Genomic DNA, 20,046 nt, shown 5'->3' with positions numbered 1-20,046 from the left:
CTAGTCTGACTCCAATATTTAACAAAGTGAACACTTTTATAGTCATGAAAAACCAGGAATGCAAACAATTATTCCTACACAGTCTGACTGTACACTTTTAAAAATCCAATTTAAGACTTATTAAGGCATTTTAAAGCCCTAAAAAGAAATATGCATTAATGCCATTTCCGGGGAAGAACAATACAAAACCTAAGAATGCTTAATATCCTCCACAATTTAATGTCTTTATTTGTTCTAATTAAGGAAATATGAATAGTGTATTGATGTAATCGCTTAACCTGCTGTCTCCCTTTTGTAGCGCTCAGTGAAATACTGAAATATTTATTGATATGTTACCAGTCTGCGGTCAAGAAGGAGCTGATGAGCTGGTAGCAGCAGAGACCAAATAATCCAATGGTGCCATATTTTTCAGGAGCAGTGCAGGGTTAGTACTTTTCTGATTTTTATATGTGACTCCACTGCTTTCCCCAAGAGACATTAAATGAATTTAAATGTCCCTGCTACTCCTTTTTCTTTCCTCTATAAGACTCTGAGAAGAACAGACATAGCACAAATCCAACTGTAACAAACTATTATAATCCTAATTGGAAAATATAAAATTACTTTTTTCCAAAACCTCCCAAAAGAAAGAAAATACTTTAAAACCTTTAATTAAAAATCAGATTTAATACCATTTAGTATAAGAATACTGTACACGCTTGGAGAAGTTGTGCTTGTGTACTTATCAATGGATCTGTACGCGATCAGTCATCCATAATGAAAATCTCACCTGTGGTCATGAGATCTGGGTAATGATCAAAAGAGTGAGGTCATGAATACAAGACGCCGAAATGTGTTTACTCAGTAGGGTGGCTGGGCTCAGCCTAAGGCGTTGATTATACTTTCCTCTGAGTCTGCGGGGGTCCGAGTTATGTAAATTTTGTCACCAGTCGGTGAGCAAGAGGGTCCGTGCAGACTTGCCAATTTTTGTGACCACGTGGACTCGTCTGCAGAGAATTTACAATTGACCAACTGCACATGTAGCCCAGGCAGCGTGCCTCAAGCAGACTTAAAAGAAGCATAACAGGAATGACCGCTTGACCATCACGCTTCTGGCTACACACATCCAAATCATACTACAGGGTGAGTATCATGGACATATAGAGGGAGCTTGAAATGGCTGTTTCTTCATGTTGATGGGAGCCAAATGAGATGTCATCTGGTTAGGATGACTCCCCCCCTTGAAGGTTTTCCAGGCAAGCCCGACTGGGAAGAGACCCTGGGTTACTTTCAGAAGTCTCTGAGGAGATTATGTGTGTCATCTCTGATCTTCCATATTTGCTGTTCTACGATTTCTGATCAGTTACTTCCTTAATCTACCAATTCATTTAGGTATGGAGAGCAAAACACTGAATGGATTGAGTGAATTTAGCCCACAAAGACTTTTGAAATACATGCCAATACAAAATTGCATATTTTAAAATAAATACTGTATGTGTAAATGAAAAAACATGCTTCTCACCAACGCGACATGTGTTTGTTTCAAGGGTTTAAAGAGCACAATTTCTCCCTCCACAGACGACATATTCTATTCTCCGTATATAATATGTCGTCTGGTTCAGTATGTGTATGTTTGAGAGTATTGACGAACAATGTGGCAGTAGGGCAATTTTCCTGAAGCCATCAATTTTTAATGGCTTTTTGCTTGTTGCCAGAGGGATCTTCAGAAGGTATTGCTTAGTCTATCTGGCGTACATCCAAGATAAAGAACGGTAAAAGTTCAGCAAACCTTAAAGCCCAAGCCTTTAGAGATGATTGTTGCTACTTCCTTCCAGGTTGGATTAAAGGCACAAATCCAAAATATGAGGGTATAATCAGCCAGTATTTTTCAATATTCACCCAGCAGGCCAGTTTGTTTGGATTTTTACTTAAAGTTTTTCCAACAGCAGGTCCAGGAATATGTTTTAAGATGAGTGTGTCTATAAAGCAGTTTGCCACCTATATCCACAGATATTCCAGTGCCCAGTTCTTTCTCCTATCGTTGTTTCACATAATCAGTAGTCTCACTATTCAGTGATGTGATGCTAACTTGCTTATGAGTCCTTTATTAGTAGTATTACATGCGACAATTAATATCTGTATCATATGTGGCAGTTAATGTGGATTGAGGCATTTAAAGCCCATATGTCTGACACAAGTTACAGATTTTAACAATCTTACATGTGCAGATAATGCCATAACATGCTCACTGTCTAAATTTGCAATCTTGCATCACTGGTGCAAAGTCAGGATTGTTTGCTGGACGCCTAAGATTCAGTTTAACTTCATTTTGGAGCTGGAAACGTTCAATCATATCATATATCATCTATCTTCAGTGAAAGGTTGACCCACTGGCTAGATGTCTTGATCATTTTCAACATAACCAAGCGCTGATTTGATTGGAAAGGAAATAAATAAAACTCAATATTCTTCCATTTGGCCTCATAGGACGAGATGCACCAGCATAGAAGTGGACGCCACTGGGCTGAGAGGCAGTAATCCCCTAACAATGGTAAAGCCTTGTCTCTTCTTTCCTCAAGCACGAGCTAGGTAGACAATTTCACCCTTGGTCTTTTTTTGTCCCAAATGAGCTCACAAGCAATTTTAAGATCAGATCAAATTTCTGCCAGCAGGATTGTCACTGGAATTGCTGCTAGAGAGAACTATAAGTGATCATTTAAATTTCTAGCAACATTTTGGTCAGCTGTCAGTAAATCAGTAATAAATTTAATATTACTTTTGAAAGATTTCACATATTAGAGGCTAAAGTCTTTCCTGAGAGTCCTGAGCAATAAAACTCACTTGGCTGCAGAAACGACAGACTTCTTACATCCCACTGCAGATCTTTACTATTCTCTTTTCCGTCTTACTAACAGTTTAATTGTGCAGAGTAATGTTGCTTTCCTCTGCTAATGTAAACACTCGAAAGCAACCGTCTCAAAAAGAATATTGAAAGAGTCTTTGAGCAAAACTGAAGGCAGGTCTGAAAATGTTGCAGGTTCCGGCTGTCCAGAAAGGCCAATTAAAGCACGACGTGTGAGTCATGCCGGCATATGAGTTTAATAAAAATGCACAGCGTCTGCCTCCTTTAATATGACTACACGAAGGCTTCAAATGCCCTGAAAGCCTCCCTCCTTCCCCTGAGAGATCTCTGTGCTGTTTGTTTTGCCCTGGAAAAATATGGTGTCAATCAGATCTGATTAAACCACAACCGCATACTTCTGATGAAGTTTCTTGGTATTAGACAGTTCATAAATAACACATGGACATGATTTATTTCCTTTTTCTCCTCTTTGTTTAAATTTTTATGGTTTAATTAGTTACGATTATGCCAAAACTGTGTGTTTAGGACAAAATTGTTTTTATCTAAACAATGGATACAGATGCCAAGATTTCACACATTAGTCAGAGTTTTGGCCATCACATTGTTTTGTTAAAGCTGGACCTGCAAGGTGTGGACCTGACCAAGAATCTGAAGGAGACTCGATACTCACAGAGCAGAAATTTGTAGTTTAAAGTGTAACTACACCTTAAGGCAAGGTCTAACTCAGAAATAAATCACACAGTAATTTGTGCTGTGAACCCAAATAGATTTTTCTTTGTGTACAGACTGTTATCAGCTGACCTGTGCTGCTACCCTGACATTCATTGTTATTTTAACAGGAAAATATGTGATGTGAGCAGCTGATTTCTAACCTCTAGACACTATAAAAAGGTAGAATTCAAACAGTGAATCTAATCAGCATCATTAACTTAAATACCTTACAAAACAGTATACAACCCTTGATATAACCAGTCTACAATAGTGCTTCACTGTTATCCCAATACTGCTAACTAACCAATTCACCCTGCACCAAACTGCCTGGTATTTAAATGCATCCTTTGAATAAAACAAAATTAGTTTACTTCAGTTTAAATAAAAGGAACAAAAAGTCCAGATTAGACTTTACCGAGAAACATCGAAAAGAGTCTGCACAGTTCTGGGGGACAAAGATTCTTGGGGCCGATGAAACGAAGAACTACATGACTGCATCACTACAAGGGCGTAGTTTTATGGCTGCCAGTGGAACCGGGTCAACACTGTTTATTGATGATGTGATCACTGTTAGAAACAGCAGGATGAACTCTGAAGTGTGTCGGGCTGTATGCTCTGCTCAGATTCAGGCAGTTGCTGCAAAACTGATCAGACAGCAAAGCCATCTCAATCCAATAGAGCAGCTTTTCAGGTATTAAATGCAAAGCTGAATGCAGAGAGTCCCACATACAAGCAACTGATGGCAGCTGCGGTAAAGGAGTGGCAAAAGATCTAAAGAGAAGAAGCACAGCATCTAGTGGTGTCCATGGTTTCTAGACTTCAGACAGTCATTGACTGCAAAGGATTTTTAGCCAAGTAATAAAAACTTGGCTACAAATATTTAAAATCATTTTTGAGCCTCTTAAAATAGGGAACTGTGTATGAAAGCAGCAGTAATTCCTAAACAGTTAAATTAAAGGTCTGCACTTCAATCACATTTTGACTGTTTTAATTTAAAAGCCACTGTGATGGTGTACAAAGGCAAAACTACAAAAAAAAATGTGTCTCTGTCCTGACTGTGTGTCTAAGTTCTTCCCGTGCCTTCATTAGGTTTCAACCCTTAATCTTAATCTTCCAATCAAATTAAAAACAAAGGCAACATTCCCAGTCTGCTCACTTTTGACACAGACAATATTTACCTTAACAAACTCCAAGCAGCACACATCATTAATTGCTTCCCATTCAGCATAGATACCATCAGCAGATCCACCCAAATCCCACTAGGAGCCCCAACTCTACAAAACAAACCAACACATTTGAATGCAGCACTTGCCTTGTTGACAGAAGCTCTGATGGGCCAAGTGCTGAGGATCAAGCTGACTCCTTTTCTCTTTAACTCCTTCATTCAGTCCATCTCTCTCCATCTCCCACATTGGCCCAATCAGGCTAATGAGGCTCACACTTCCTTCAACCCTTCCTGCTCGCTAAAGTGGCGATTGATTGGAGGGGTGGGAAAGCTTTTAACTAGGGAGGGGTGGGAGAGAAATAATTAGCACGAATGAGCTTTTTCTGCAAACTCCTTCAATTTGGCTTTTCTCTTTCGGTTTATTTACTGACCCAGACAACATTAGGGATTAACTCTCCAAGGGTATGTTAACTTCTCAATGTCAGGGTGTAAATCAGTTTGAGGCTATAAACTAAGGCCCATTTGTCTAGCGCCGATGTCTCACTCCTCTCAGGTCACAGCACTGCGATGATGCCCGAGTTCATGAGCGAAAGAAGGGGGAAGGGAAAGGATTAAAGCCTAACAAACCGAGCGCTGAAGTTTTTCCTTTCATCTTCCCACTCAAATTGAGACACAAACTGAACATTGCAGCATCCTGTGGAAACTGGGAGGCACTGAACCTTGAACACTCAAAATTCTGACTACACAGAGAGCATTAATGTCACTGCCCGAATGACCAGTAAAGTGGTCTTTCTGGCAATTGTACCGTTATTAACTCAGACAGATCTAGACTGGAAAAAACTAGAGCAGCAGCACTGTCTAAATCCACGCTGCAGCCAACGAGTCTCTGCAGCCTCCAAACTTGACCCATGGCATAGACACAGATACAAAAGGACAGAGTGGACGTAACGCAACTTCAGTGTTGTGCTTGAAAGTGGGAGACACAAGTAGAGATTTAAGTAAGGAGCAGAAAAAAAAAGAGAAGAGACTTGAAAAGGCAAGCAGAAATCTGTAGCTAAACATAAAACAAAATGTCAGCTGTGATCACTTCAACTACCTTTTTTTTAAATGAGTTTGAAGCCCACACACTCTGATTACTCTCAGTGGTGGACTTCAGATCATCTAAAGCCTTAAAAGATATTAAACACACCCCCCAATCATTTAAGTTCTTGTAGCATAAAAAAATAAGGCACTTCATGAGGCAGCCTAATAGTAATTTTCTATTCATTTGATATGTCTTTAACTCATAAACCCTCGAAACACAAACACAGAGCGCTGAGATATAAGCTCCCATTAGAAACAAACCAGGCTAACTATGGCACGTCTCCTTAGTGACAATTAAGTTTATTTAGCACAAGGAAGTCTATAAAAAAAGCCAATCCTTTTTTACAGAGATAAATAAAATCCAGTGTTCTTCAAAAAAAAAAAAAAACAACTAAAACCTCTAAATGAGAGGACAGTTATGATTTAGAAAGCAACTGGCTTCACGTTAAATGCAGTCATCTCAGGTTTTAGATCAGCGCGTCACTGCTCTCATCGATTGTGATTCAAATATAAAAACCCACTGGCACGGCCTAATGTTTAAATCCATCTTAAAGCATTTACAAGCTTAAAAATATGTCCACCAAATGCATGGTATCATTTTTACTACAGGTTAGAGCCTGTACGGCATTTATGAGTCGATTAACATAAAAGTTAACCAGCAAATATTCACATCTGCTGAATCAATTTATTACCTGTGTAATCTTTTCATGCAAAAAAAGAGAGTGACTTGTTTGAGGCATTAAAACGTGGTCTTCCTGCTTTTGTCTCAGTCATATTAAATGAAATATCTAAGGTCCCTGTCATATAGATTAAAAATAGCAATATGAGTCTATTTCTCTTAACATCAGCTTCTCAGCTCTTTCACTGTTCATCAGATCAAGAACAATGGGCTTTTTATTTTTTAAACTCAACTAAACACGGCCTTACTTTTCGGTTTGAACTGACATCAAATGTGTTTACTTCAAAAAGAGTATTTTTTTTTTTACAGTTATGATGTTTATTCCCTTCACAAGTTTAAATTACATTTAGAGTGCTATTAAAAAGGTCTTCGAACTTATTTTCTGTGGAGACCCTGCGATGCCCACGTTGTGTCCTTACCGCTGTCTTGAAGTTCACAGACAGGCTCTTCACTTATGGTGTTACTGTCAAACTGAAATGTGTGGGCGGACTGTGATTACATCTCTAAGGAGTTGACCCGACACCGATTATTGGCTGTGTCACAGTAACTCCAACACTGAAGAACATTTTACTGGGAAGGTGTTAAATCTAGTTTTTGGGAGAAGAAGCCAATTTGAAACCCTGAAATCTCAGCTCTCCAATTTCTCCTGCGCCTCACTTGATCTTCATGTGTTCTCTTAAAGGAGCTCGCTGAGGAAAACACTTACTGTCTCACCTTTTGGGCCGCCTGTCTGGAACAAGCACCAGTGGTAGAGTGCATTTGTTCAAGTACAGTTTCGAGGTATTTATGCATTTAATGACTATTTACATTTTATAATTTTACTCAAGTACATTTTAATCTTTTCCCTGCAATACATTAATTTGACAGCTGAAATCACTAGTTACTAAAAATCTGATCAACTTAAAAATGGTTTTAAAATTTGCAACATTTAAAAGCTGATTAACATAAATCAATAAGAGGCAGCATTAATCCAGCATTACATAACTATATAACACAATAATAAGGGCATCCCTGCTGCTTACTGCTGTTACTTTTGATATTTCAAGATGGCGCTGATGATACTTCTGCATCTGACGTATTAATCCATTATGAAAATAACTTGATCATTTGTCAGTTGGGTAGTGGTCTAAATCAATTACAGTTGCTCTACCCTACAGAGGAATAAAACAAAGCTAAATGTACTTCTGCTCTGTAATAGTAGTACTTTGGATGATGGGTAAACATTGCATCAGCCCCGTCTTTGACCCTGCCGATCACCACCGCTGCCTGAACTCGCTTCATACAGCTCAATCTTACTCTGATGGATTTTCTCTTTTATTGGTTTTTTGTACAGTAAATCCTCTTTACAGTAAAAAAAAAAAAAGAAAAAGAAGAAAAGAGCAGGTTATGTCTCCATTTGGCAGAGTCTGCACAATCCTCGCCACAGTGATCCCGGTTTAGTAGCTGGTAGAAAGAGGAGGGGGAGAGGGTGTCGTTACCAAGTTTTGACAGCACATCATTTTTGCTCTCAATCTGAAACTACACCAGCGATGCCAATTTGACTCTGTAGTGCTTTTGTATACAGATAGTTGACAGGCACATTGTAAGAGCGCGTCCATTAGCGGTGCTTCACAAAACAGCCAGTGCAGTGGGGATACTGCTGTAGGAACTGGAGCTAAATAAGTACAGTTACTACAGCAGGGAGAAACAGTGCATTTCATGAGGGATCTGCTCTGCTTCACAAGAGCGGCATATGGACTCGTTTTACTTTTAGAGTAAACAGCACAACTCTGGCTTAGTTTTCACAGATGCCAGCAAGCTGAAGGCAACGAGAAGAGTTTCATTGGTTCTCAATTGAAATCCTAATCATCAAAACACACGGTACATTTATAATTTTGCAGCACCTGAGTTCCATCTTTCCTAAAGCATACACGCATGAAATATTTGTCAGCAACAGCAAACTTAGTGTGACATTTTGCATCTTGTAATATGAGCCTGTCCTAACACAACCTGACAAGTGCTCTGGGTTAGATATATGGTAACTGCAGGAAACAGAGAACGCTGTGGGGCCTAAGAGACCTCAGCAGCACGACTAGATCCGTTCTGGGATTTCCATCAATCCCCCCCCTCACACCCCTGCTACTACCAGAGAGGTCGGGTGGATCACAACAAGCTGCCTCCCTAGAGTAAAACGTGTGACTTGGTGACTAACTGGCAGACGTCGAAGGGTGTCTATGAAGCCTTGAAAACATTCATTCCTCTTGCTTAAAAAAATAAAATAAAATTACTACAGCTGGCTACAACTTGATTATCCTCTAATAACAGCTACACTATGTACATACTTAAAACAAACACACTATTAAGCACCAGAAGCTGGACCAGATACAGTAGATCAGTTTAAAAAAAAAGAAAAAAAGAAACGACAACAAAAGAAAACTTAATCCTTGGCCTGATGCTGGAAAATCCCTTATAAAGTGGTTAAGCATGCAAGATTCCCACTGAATGTCCCCCATCACTCTAGTCAAATGAGGAAAATGCAGCTCAGGTGAAATCTAAGAAATAATTTTAGCTGCGCTGAAGCAATTTAGAACAACGTCAGGCCTGACAATCTCCCATACACACTCCGGCAGCGTGGAAAAAAAACGGCGACGTCTGCCAGGCTGATTCTGGCGCTAAGCACGGCACTAAGCCCCATTGACAAAGCCAGCTAAGAATCAGAGAAGCCTTGCAGAAGGAGTGTGACGCTGTAGGGTAATGCTCTTGTAAGGGGCTCTACCTGCAGCGCCAAGGGTTCGCCTGTTTTATCCTCTTAAAAATCACCAAACAGGATCAGAGAGTACATCCCTCTCACCTTTTTCCTCCAGCATTTTCTAGTCGATGTCCTGCTGCTTGTCCATCCGTCTGGGTCCGCTCATCCATAACTCCCCAACACTCCCAATAACTTCATCCTCTATAACCCATAGGCCCCCACAACCCTGCTACTGCTACAGGACATCATCAAGCATGGAGTTCTCTGGAATGAATAAAAGATGCCCCAACACTGACTTGAATTTATATTTCAATCGAAGGAAGCATCCAAGCTCAAAAAAACACTTTTGTTTAATTATTAATGCTCCCACCATGCATCCACCCGTATACACAATGTAATAATAAAAGATTAAGCTGATCTTGTGCGGCTTCTGCTGTATCATTTCTGTTTACGGCCCAATTCAAAATTACCCACCGTTATAGAAAAAAAGCATTAATAGCCATTTACAGTGTTTGTGTCTGCTCACTCGAGCTCTATAGTCTACATCATGAGCAGGAACCAGATCTTATATTACAAAGTTTTTGCAGTGCCGCCAAGCAGAGCAAGCCTTTAATATGGATCATCTTCACTAACAACAACAACAACAACAACAACATCAGAAAAAAAGAGCTGTGGCTGCAAGAAACAATTATATTCATTGTTTATTAATGAAGTGATTATTTTCTCAATTAACAGAACAAGCATTTAATCATTTAAGACCAGGGTTCTCAAAGTGGGGCCTGTAGGCCGAGAGCAGAAACATTTTATTCAGGCCGTGAGAGCAACACTGAAAGAATGCACTGTGGTACTTTTCATTAATCCACGGTTCATGTTAAACTGTAATATAGCCCGCACAGATTGAGACCAAGGGAGCATTTATCTTCAGTTTCAACTCTTTAGTCCCGCCCTCATAGCAGACTAAACCTCCCCGAGTCTGATAAATGCAGCTGGTGTTAAAAAAATAAAAGAACAGCCATCCCCATTAATATGTCTGTGAAGGTTCTCAGTCATCCAGGTCGAGCTTGCAAAGAAAAGCGTCTGGACTTCTTTAAGTTGCTTGAAGACGTTTCACCTCTCATCCGAGAAGCTTCTTCAGTTCTAAGGTCAAATGGTGGAGAGTTCCAGATTTAAACCTAGTGGGAGTTTCCCCCCACAGAGGGACAAAAGGACCCCCTCATGATCCTCTAATCGCCTGAGCCAAGGTGTGAAACTGGGTGCGGGTCCCAATCAGCCAGGGTTTCGGGTGAGCTCATTGTGAAACCTGGCCCCACCTTATCATGCGAATTCCTGAGGTCAGATGGCCCAGGATGTGAGTGGGCGTTAAGGCGTCTGGGGAGGGAACTCAAAAATGCCTTTGTACTAAATGTACAAGCCTAGAGCAGAGGTGTCAAACATAAGGCCCAGGGGCCAGAATCGGCTCGGTGCAGACTCCAACTGGACAACTCTGGAAAATGTGAGTGAACAGATTTTGGACTTTTAACTGAATTTTTTCAGCTTTCACTCCTAAAACACATCTCAATTGGGCATTTACACTACACGAAAGTAATTAAGGATTAGATTATGAATTAAATGACAGAAAAGTTCTTGTTTTTCATGTCCTACTTGAGAAAGGTATTTTTTTAACAATGTGTACACAGAATTTTCTGTGACTTAGTAAAAGCCTTCTGTTTTATAATTAGAGGACATTATGGGAAATGAGCCACCAGAACTATTTCGTAATTTTACACATTTATCTCTTAAAATTCAAGCCCAAAGAGTCACGCTGACAGATTTCTTTCATTTACTACAGGAGCATGTTTTCCCAGGGATTAAATATGTAGTTAAACTTGACTTCAGGTCTAAGTGGGCTGCATATGGCCTGTAATGTGAAATGAGTTTGACATCCCTGGACTGGTGGAACACTGTTTGGCAGAGACATGTGAAAAAATAATTTCAAAAGCTTCTTCTGTTCAGTTTGTATGAGCAACAAAAATAAGCAAGCATTAATGAATGTCAGTTTTTTTGAAAAGAAAAAAGGAAAAACACAGATAAATAACATATATGCGGAAAGACAAACACATTTGAAAGGGCTTGGGGAAGCTTTTCAAACTATTTTAAAGACCTAACAGAAAGTTGGCCTGAATAGTTGTTTTTCGAGAGCCATGCAGTTTTTGTTTGCTGTATTTTTTGTACTGAACGGAGGCGTATTTTTGGTCTCAATTTGAACATTTTGTTTGCTTTTCCTGCCCTTTTATTTCCTTCTAGAGAAGAAATTTTTGAGGAGATTGACTGTTACGTGTTAAATGGTCTATTAAAAATTAAATAGATTTTTTTTTTTTTTTTAAACTAGTCACTTTTTTCCCTATTCGGCACTCAGACCGAGTCATTCTTGAGAACCTAGAGTTTAGGCTACAAGAAAAAAGCAAAGAGTAAAAAACGACTTATCATCTCATCACTGTTGCATCTTTATACAAGTCATAGCAAGACCCTTAATTTCCTTGTTTTTTGCCAAACAAACAGACCAGTAGCTGTAGACGGCTGAAAACTGACTATTAAATGTGACAAAGAAAATCAGAATTTAGATCAGCACTTAATTCTGTTGATTGACTAATTACCAGGAAAGATGCCATTGGGAGAAAAATCTGCATAATGCCTGAATATTTTTAAACCTGAAATCAATTCATTAATCCTCAAGCATTTTGAAAACCAACGCTTCAGTGGGCTTTTGAGCAAAAAGGCCTCGTGCTTTTTCCACATTCTCCAGTGTGACGATTTGTCCTATATTCATGTAAATATGTACCTAAACAAAGATGCATCTCTTCTGTGAAACAGAATACTGAAACTGTACTCACTCAAGCCAATTTGACTTTGAGCTGAGTCTCCTTCTGACCTTTGAATCGACTGCACACCTAAACCTTTATTATTATTCCCGAGGAGTTAAGCTTCAGGCTTTGATCAGCATCTCAAGTTAACGCTATGAATATCTCTATTTTCCCTGACGGTCTACAATTACTCATGAAAGGCTTTTAATCTCCCAGCTTTTCTCAAGAAATGTTTGTTCATCAATCCGATCACACTTTTTATTTCAAAAAGCTGATGTTGCGCTGACGGTAACGTGACGGTTTGGGGTGGAAATCCTAGGTGACCTGAAGAGTTGGTGCCTTTCACCTGTCTAATGCCTGACCTTTTGTCTCTCACAACACCACCCCTGCTCCTTTATCCATCCATCCATCTCCTTTTCTAAGTTTCTTATCCAGGGGGATGTTACAAGTCCAGCCTACACATACAGACTCTCTCTTCCTCCCTCTTGTCGGTCACCTGGGGGCCGAGAAAACTATTGGCTCTAATCTTGTATCTCTCAGCTTTAGCCACAGTGGGTGGGTTAGCAGAGCCAACCAACAGCTTTATCTCTGACCAGCAGAGGAAAACCTGGGAGACCCTATCTCATCCACCCACACAGGCACACACATGCACATGACAGGATACCTGCTCACATATCAAACCACTCATAGACAAATCACATCAAACACGTACACACAGTTAGAGCTGGGTTCATGTGTGCTCCTGGCAAAAGCAGGGGAACACATGCAGACTTACATATATGTAGTCTTAACAGCACATCGAAATAAGGGTGTAAAGGTGTGACACACACACACACACACACACACACACACACACAAAGACTCCTGGCAAGCAGAAATTGTGACGAAGACAAGTGGTTCAGCTGCGAAGACTGAGATAGGACCGGAATATTCTTTATCTCTTGACGGTGCACGGCTTAATTTTAGGGACAGTTTTTTATAGTCTAGCCTGAAAGATTTATCAGCTGACTCTGCTGCTGCATTTACTTTAACGCACCGAATTAGCTCCGCGGGAAAAAAAAAGAAAAAGGACATCACACAAAAATACTGAGAGAACTTATCGGTTCAGTTTTTAAATCTTTTTCAATTAGATTTTATTCTGCGCAGTGAAGACGGTGGGCCAGAATAAATGGCATTTAATGTCAAACATAATAAACACTAAGGGGGCTAAAAGTAAGTGTAGAAATGGAAATGAAGAATAAAACTTTTGCAGGGCAAAAATGCAGTTCAGTAGAGCTCAACAAATTTGCATTTAATCAATTTGAAAAAAGGTTTTAATGCAAAGTTAGTTGCTGCGTAGCAGCACACACACACTCCAAGAACGCATCACTCCAACGACATTTCATTGTGCAATCCATCTTAATCAGCTAGCCCATCAGAGACAATATATCCTCCCCTCCATCTCCCTACCCTTCTCCGGACGGAGTGATTGAGGGGTGTAAAGAGGAGGATGTTTCTGCCCACGTCTCCTCCCCCAGTATGCCCCCCACCACCACCACCCGGACGGCTCTTAAGTGCTTGTGGGTTTTTATGTTTGTAGTGTTTTATAGGAGTGGGCAGAAGCCAGGAGCAGTAAAAGTGTGGAAAGAAGGAGGGAGGGAGGAATAGGAGGAGGGGGGAAGGAGGAGTTGAGGGTTACTGTAAATCCAATCTTTATTGAGAGAGACACAAACGACAACCAGCGCCCACCCTGCAACGCCCTGTTTACCTGATCAACGAGTGCTGATTGAGGAAAGGAGAGAAGGAAGGGAGGGAATGAAACAAGATAAGGGAGCACGTGAAGTTCAAACCTGTTAATTTATCCGTCCCTATGCATTCGTGTACACGAGTGTCTCTCTTCATGCATATATATGTGTGCGTGTGTTTGAGTGTCTAATCAATTGCTAACCACCAGCCAGGCCTGGAGGCCCCCACCCTCCCAACCTACCTACCAGCCTGCCAGTATAGCGTATAATTGGCCACAGTTGGCTTCAATTGAATGTTTGCTGCCTTAGGGGCCAAATGATGCTTCAAGGCCTTTCAAAGCAGCCACAGAAAATCCACAACACTCCTCCACATGTCAAAAACCGCACGCTCTGGTCAGAGCTTTGCTGCAACAGCAGAAAGTTTACCATTTCAAAAATGAGCGTAATTAACTTGCTCGATGTTTCCTTTTATTTTAATGTCATATTTCTTTAAGTGCAACTGGCATCACTCAAAGCCTCTTAGTCAATCAGTTAGTCACTGGGAGAAAAGGTCAGCAGCTTAGTCAACAAAATGACCACGGAGACAGTCAGCTGGGCAGCCAATCAGTCAGGCAGAAAGGATGATCGGACTCTGCCGCCCAAAGCTCCTTTGAGGGTACCCTGTACCTGCTTGTTGCCATGGCAATGCAGTCTGAGATTTAAATACTAGCCTGTGTCCTCTCCCTGTGTCTCTTTCATCTTCTTCTTTTCACTCCTCCAGACTCCCCTCTTGCTTTTTGTCACTCAGTGTGACTCTCTCACGCTCCATCTCTCAGTCATGTTTCCTCTGGCATTGCTGAGGTTTTTCTTCGTCACCTTGCCTCGTCCTCTCCGCTAAATGACACTTTACTAGCTGTTTCTTCTTGTTAATTCTGTGCTACTTTGCATCCCACGACTCTGTAAAAGCTCTTGTAAAATACAAAGTCGCCTCTCCAGAAACACAGAGACGGTACTTACTGTATACACACATAATTACTGAAACATTTGTAGACAGATGCATGTATAATTACTTGCAAGCACACACAAACAGAAGCAGTCACACTGAACTGTGAGAGTCAACGATCAAAATATTCACTGGATGCTGGCACAGCGCGCACCTGCTGACAGTCAGCTGCCAGTGAAAATCTATCATTTTCTGCTAAAGCCTCATCATCAAGCATCATTTAGGCATGCTGGCCTGCCTCACTCTCCCCCGATGCATCACCAGTGCCAAGACACCGATTAAATTTCCCCCACATGCCCAAACAGCCTTGTGGGAAAAAGAAAGTCTCGAATGGATCAAGTGGCTTCTGGCTCCATCTAATGGTCACTACTATCTAAAACCTGAGAACAACAAGTGATGAGAGGACATGAGACCAAAAAATGTTTTAAGCGTTTGATATACATTCACTGGACCCTTTATTAGGTACACCTGGCTAGTACTGAATTGGACCCCCTTTTGTCTTCAGAACTGTAAATTCCTCATGGCATAGATTTATCAAGGTGCTGGAAGCATTCATCAGAGGTGCTCAATTGGCACTAATGGACCCAACATTGGACAAAAAAATATCCTCCACACCATTATACCGCCACCAGCAGCCTGAACTGAACTACAACACAGACAAGATCCATGGTTTCCTATCGTCTGCACCAAATTCTGAACCTACCATCCGACATTTGTCTCTTCTGTTCCAGAGCTAGTCCGTTTTTAAATAATTTAATATTAAATAGAATTTTAAAAAACAAATTTAGCAAATGGCTTAAAAATCATTTGGTTAACAGCATTACCGTTATCAGAGTGGTTTTTAAGTTTTGTTTTGCACTTATTGTCTGTCTTTAGTTTTATATTTTTATTTATTCAGCCTCTTGTTCCAGTAACTCAGACATTTCAGACTCTCCCAGCTCTTCATCGTACTATTGCTGAACATTTACCCAAAGCAAAACTGATCTGACGCAGCAGATAAACATCAGCCACTGCCATGGGTAAATGTCAACCTTTTTGCTCATAGGCCAACTGCAGCCAGCAAGGCCATTTCCGATGTCCAGCAGATGCATGCATGCATATCAACAGTTGGAGTTGAAAATAATCACTTTCTGCAGTGCACAGCCATTAAAAGATACAGTGTTCTTAAACCAAACAGCTGGGGGATACTACATAAACAAACAAAACATATGGGGTACCACGATGAATTTCACATATATCAAAGCAGTCTGTCCATAATTCTTCCAGCATGGAGACTTCAGATGAGTGCTAGCTCTGCTTTTGTGTTTCTTTGTCTACTTTTAAAGTTTCCAGGGAGCGACTCAGCAAATCTTCTGATTCTCAGCCGTTCTGTTGTTCTTTTATTCTTTTGTACTCCACTTTAAAGAAAACTTCACAGTAGGATTCTTAACCATATAAAGCCCTGTAGCTGTATCTCCCACACACTGAGAAAACATAATACCCATAATCACAGCGCGAACCTCCCTCACAGGTGTTCCTTGCTAAATGTATGCACATCAATGCACAAACGGATTGGAGGCGGCACTCAGTTTGGCACCAAGCTTTTAAAAACATAATCCTTTCTCATGTTTCCCTCTGACTGACTCTTCTTCACATTATTCTTTTCCAGAGGTTTCATCTGTACACCACTGCGAGCCATTATTTTTAGTCAAATAACAGCAAAATAAAATTGAGCTTCATCAATTTATTTTTTAATTACATTTGATTTTGACCTGTGTGAAAATAGACAACTTCACAAAGGTTTAAACATAGACACACACACACATACCTGCATTGACTATAGCGTCTATCTCAAGCTTGGTGATGTCGCCGTTATAAAGGGAAATCTTCTGGTCCAATTTTTCATTCCTCTTGTAGTCAGTTGGCTGCGAACCACCTGATGATGAGAGACACAAACAGCCTCAGGACCAGGTTTGCTTACCTGATAAATCAGCACAGGGGATACATCTGTAGTTCAACGCATACAAAAAGCATCATGTCCTAAACAATTCTTGGAAAAGGCTGCCACCATTTATAGAAGATCACAAGATGTGTATGTAATGAAATGATTTGCCAGGAAGGCACTCAATCCTTAAGCGACTGTCAGAACTCTCACACTCCCTGCCAAGCATCTACAGTATGAGATACGGATTCATACAAGAGGGATCTGTCATTTCATTGTTCAAGGCCTTTATATAGCAAAGTGAATCTAAAGCAAACACATTGAAGCACTAAAAACTATTAGTTTCCACAACCTTCATCAAAGCAAGTGTAGTGATCTGCAGTGACCCTTCAAATGTATGACCTCCATCCATCCATCCATGGAGATATCAAACAGAGATGCTCCAAGGCCTTCTCCTGTCAGGACATGCATCAAATACCTCACCTAGAAGGTGATCAGGAGGCATCCTAGAGCAGATGCCCAAACCATCAAACAATCTGACTTAGCTCTATTCAGTGTGAAACCCAGCCACCCTTCAGAGGAAGGTCACGGACAAGCTAATACTCTGCAATCTCACTCTCCCTCACTTGTGAGCAACATCCTGAGATATTTAAACTCCTCCACTTGAGACAGCAACTCATCCCTGACCTGGAGTGAACACTCCACCCTTTCCCGGCTGAGGATCATGACCTCAGACTTCAAAATGCTGAGAGTCATTCTTGCTGCACACCACTCTAGTGCATATTGGAAATCACCACCTTAATTCATCATTCTAAATATACCTATATAATGTTAAATAATACAATATTGTGCACTGAAAGCTCTGCAGCTAATTCAAAACAAAATAGTTTTTCATTTCTAAAAACTTGACTCCGCCTGACAGCGTTTGAGCACACTGCCTATCATTGTCTCTTAAAAACCAGAGATGTGTGGGGCAGCATTTTTTTTCACTCAGAAGAAAATATATTGATGTTTATAATCAGACTGCATTTTTTAGCAGCTGAATCTTATGCCTACCTTTACGGAGCAGCTACATATGGGGTCTGTCCAGTATTAAAATAATTGTTAATGATCTGAAACCTTGGAAATCTGAGACTCTTGGAAAACCCTACCACTACTATCACTCAACTCTTTGTGAACAGAATGGTAACTGTGACTGATGCTGAGGGTCTGACCTGCAGTGGGAGTCCACACTGAGATCTCATCCAGTGGCTTGTAGTCAGTTGTCCAGTAGTACTGACGCCTGTCCTCCACGCTCAGAGACAGCAGGTAGTCTGAGAGAAAAGTAAGATAAAGAGAAAAGGCAGTAAGTCATCTGAAACATATAACATCAAATGTATTTGTCATTTGCACTTTGAGCAGATATCAATGAGTTTCTGACTGAATATTTGATCACTCTTCTTGGCAGATTTTGAGAAAAACATTTCTCCAGAAGGCTTTTGGCCTGTCCATGTAGGCAGTAGCAAATTTGGTCAGCACCCTCTAAGTCCATGACAATGTAAAACTCAGTCATGCTGGTGTTCCAGCAATTTCCAGTTCATGACATGCTTGAGTCTTTGTGACTCCTGGTTGTACCAAACCAATCTCCTCTCATCTGAGAGTGACAGTTTGGATCTTCTTCCAGACTTTGCAAAGGAGGTGACACATCCAGAAAACTTATTCTTGCATATAGTCGTTTGACTATGGAATCTGGAGTTGTTGAGAAATGGCTCCATTAAGCTTTGGCCTCAACCCAACTGAAAACTTTTAGATAATGCTTCAATTCCAGCTCTATGACTGGAAACAATTGAATTTAAATGAACTCCAGTTAAGTGAACTGCCGAGAAGAGATGTCAGATATCTGGCTAGAATTATGCCAGATGCTTGTTGATGGCTACCAAAAGTATCTGTTCGAGTACAACTTGCTAACAGACATTTAACCAAATATCAATGGGGCTGTATGTGTCCATTTAAGCCTGTATGTATACTTTTCACCCTGTGTAGATTAAAAAGAACCAAAAATCATTTCAAATTTGTGCATCCTATTCTTTAATTTATTTTTTAAGTCATTAAAGATGTATGCTGTACAATCATTTCATTCAGGAAAAACAACAGTTAATAAAAAAAATTTTTAAAAAAATTAATACAATTTAAAGCCCAAAATTACCATGACATTCATGCCTATGATGAGTGTATGTAAACTTCAGACCACAACCTTATGAAGGAAACTAAATAGTGCATGAAATTTTTCACAAGCTTACAACTTCAGGCAGCAGTAAGTCAGTTTCATTGCATAATTTATAATTTTATAACGTTACTGTATTTTAATCATGTATTATTTAATTTACCAGTTAATTAAAAATATTGGTGTGTTTTACATATTTATTAAGTTTAATTTATTAATTCGATTTTTTTATATACAGTATAATGTGTATGAAATACATGTGTACTTTGATCTGTTACCACTAATTGCTTTATCGGTACTGTTGATCCCTGTGACAACAGCTGGACAGGTTCTGGTGGTCACGTGACCGCACACACGCGTCAAAGGCCCTGCAGGTTAAGCTTTGTCAACTTAAATTAAAATCTTCGCCTCTGTCACTGAACTCTCTCACCCTTGGTTTTCTTCCAGTCTTCCTTATCAGAGTCGAGGTTAATTTTGAGGGCCATGGCGGTGAAAGCTCCGGTGTGGAGAGACTGGACCAGCACGGCTGTGCTCACTCCAAAGGCGGTACCGAGGGCAAACTTGCCCAGCCAGCCTCTGTTCATCAGGGGTAAGGAGGAATGGGTGCGTCGGCTGGACCGCCAAAGTGGTGTTGTCGTTGAGAACTTGTCAGTTCGGCGGACAGCGTTAATATGGCTGCGGGGAGTACTTGTTGCTGGCCTCCTTCCCAGCTGGGGGCTTCCAGGAGTTAAAATATGTTTGAACTTGACACCGACACTCTGGGTGTCAGCACTGACACGGGACAGAGGGCCGCCGGTGTAGTACGGGAGAGCCCCGATACGGGAAACTCGAGCTGATACTTGCAGTGCCATGTCTGAGAAAACTAACGGGTCGTGCTGCTACGGCTTTCCAGTTTGCAGTGTCGGCCACACGTCGTTGTTTCGTTTTCGTTATCAACACACCTCATGAACACTCATGTGCCATTTTTGTTTGGGAAGTTAAGATGGGACCGTACCATTTATGAGGGGAGTCTGCTAATTGCCGCCAAATAAGTACCTGTAAAAATGTGAGTTGTAATGTGGTTTTCAGTGGTGTCATTAAACAAGTTATGCTGTGACATGTGAAATAAGTAGACTACACAGCTGAGGGTGTTTCTATTTACAAGTTCCCACCCAGCGAAAACCCCGAC

General features: G+C 40.6%; 1 protein-coding gene across 3 annotated transcripts in view; it reads right to left on the bottom strand.

The window, feature by feature from the left end:
• Positions 1–19,996, bottom strand: part of macrod1 (mono-ADP ribosylhydrolase 1) — a 147,068-nt gene extending 127,072 nt beyond the window's left edge. The window contains exons 1-3 of one of the 3 annotated variants that reach the window (XM_042221383.1): positions 19,309–19,996; positions 17,890–17,988; positions 16,562–16,669 (exon numbers count right to left, since the gene is read on the bottom strand). In XM_042221383.1, coding sequence (XP_042077317.1) covers positions 16,562–16,669; positions 17,890–17,988; positions 19,309–19,729 — 628 coding nt within the window. In that variant the 5' untranslated portion in view covers positions 19,730–19,996. The remainder of the gene's footprint in view (positions 1–16,561; positions 16,670–17,889; positions 17,989–19,308) is intronic. The other 2 variants (XM_005913346.3, XM_005913345.3) reach the window with 2 other exon arrangements.
• Between the last annotated feature and the right edge of the window lie 50 nt (positions 19,997–20,046).

Source organism: Haplochromis burtoni, unplaced genomic scaffold (assembly GCF_018398535.1).
Source record: "Haplochromis burtoni strain Fernald_Lab_line unplaced genomic scaffold, NCSU_Asbu1 Contig_4, whole genome shotgun sequence".
Lineage (NCBI taxonomy): Eukaryota > Metazoa > Chordata > Actinopteri > Cichliformes > Cichlidae > Haplochromis > Haplochromis burtoni.
This window is presented reverse-complemented; position numbering and strand designations above follow the sequence as displayed.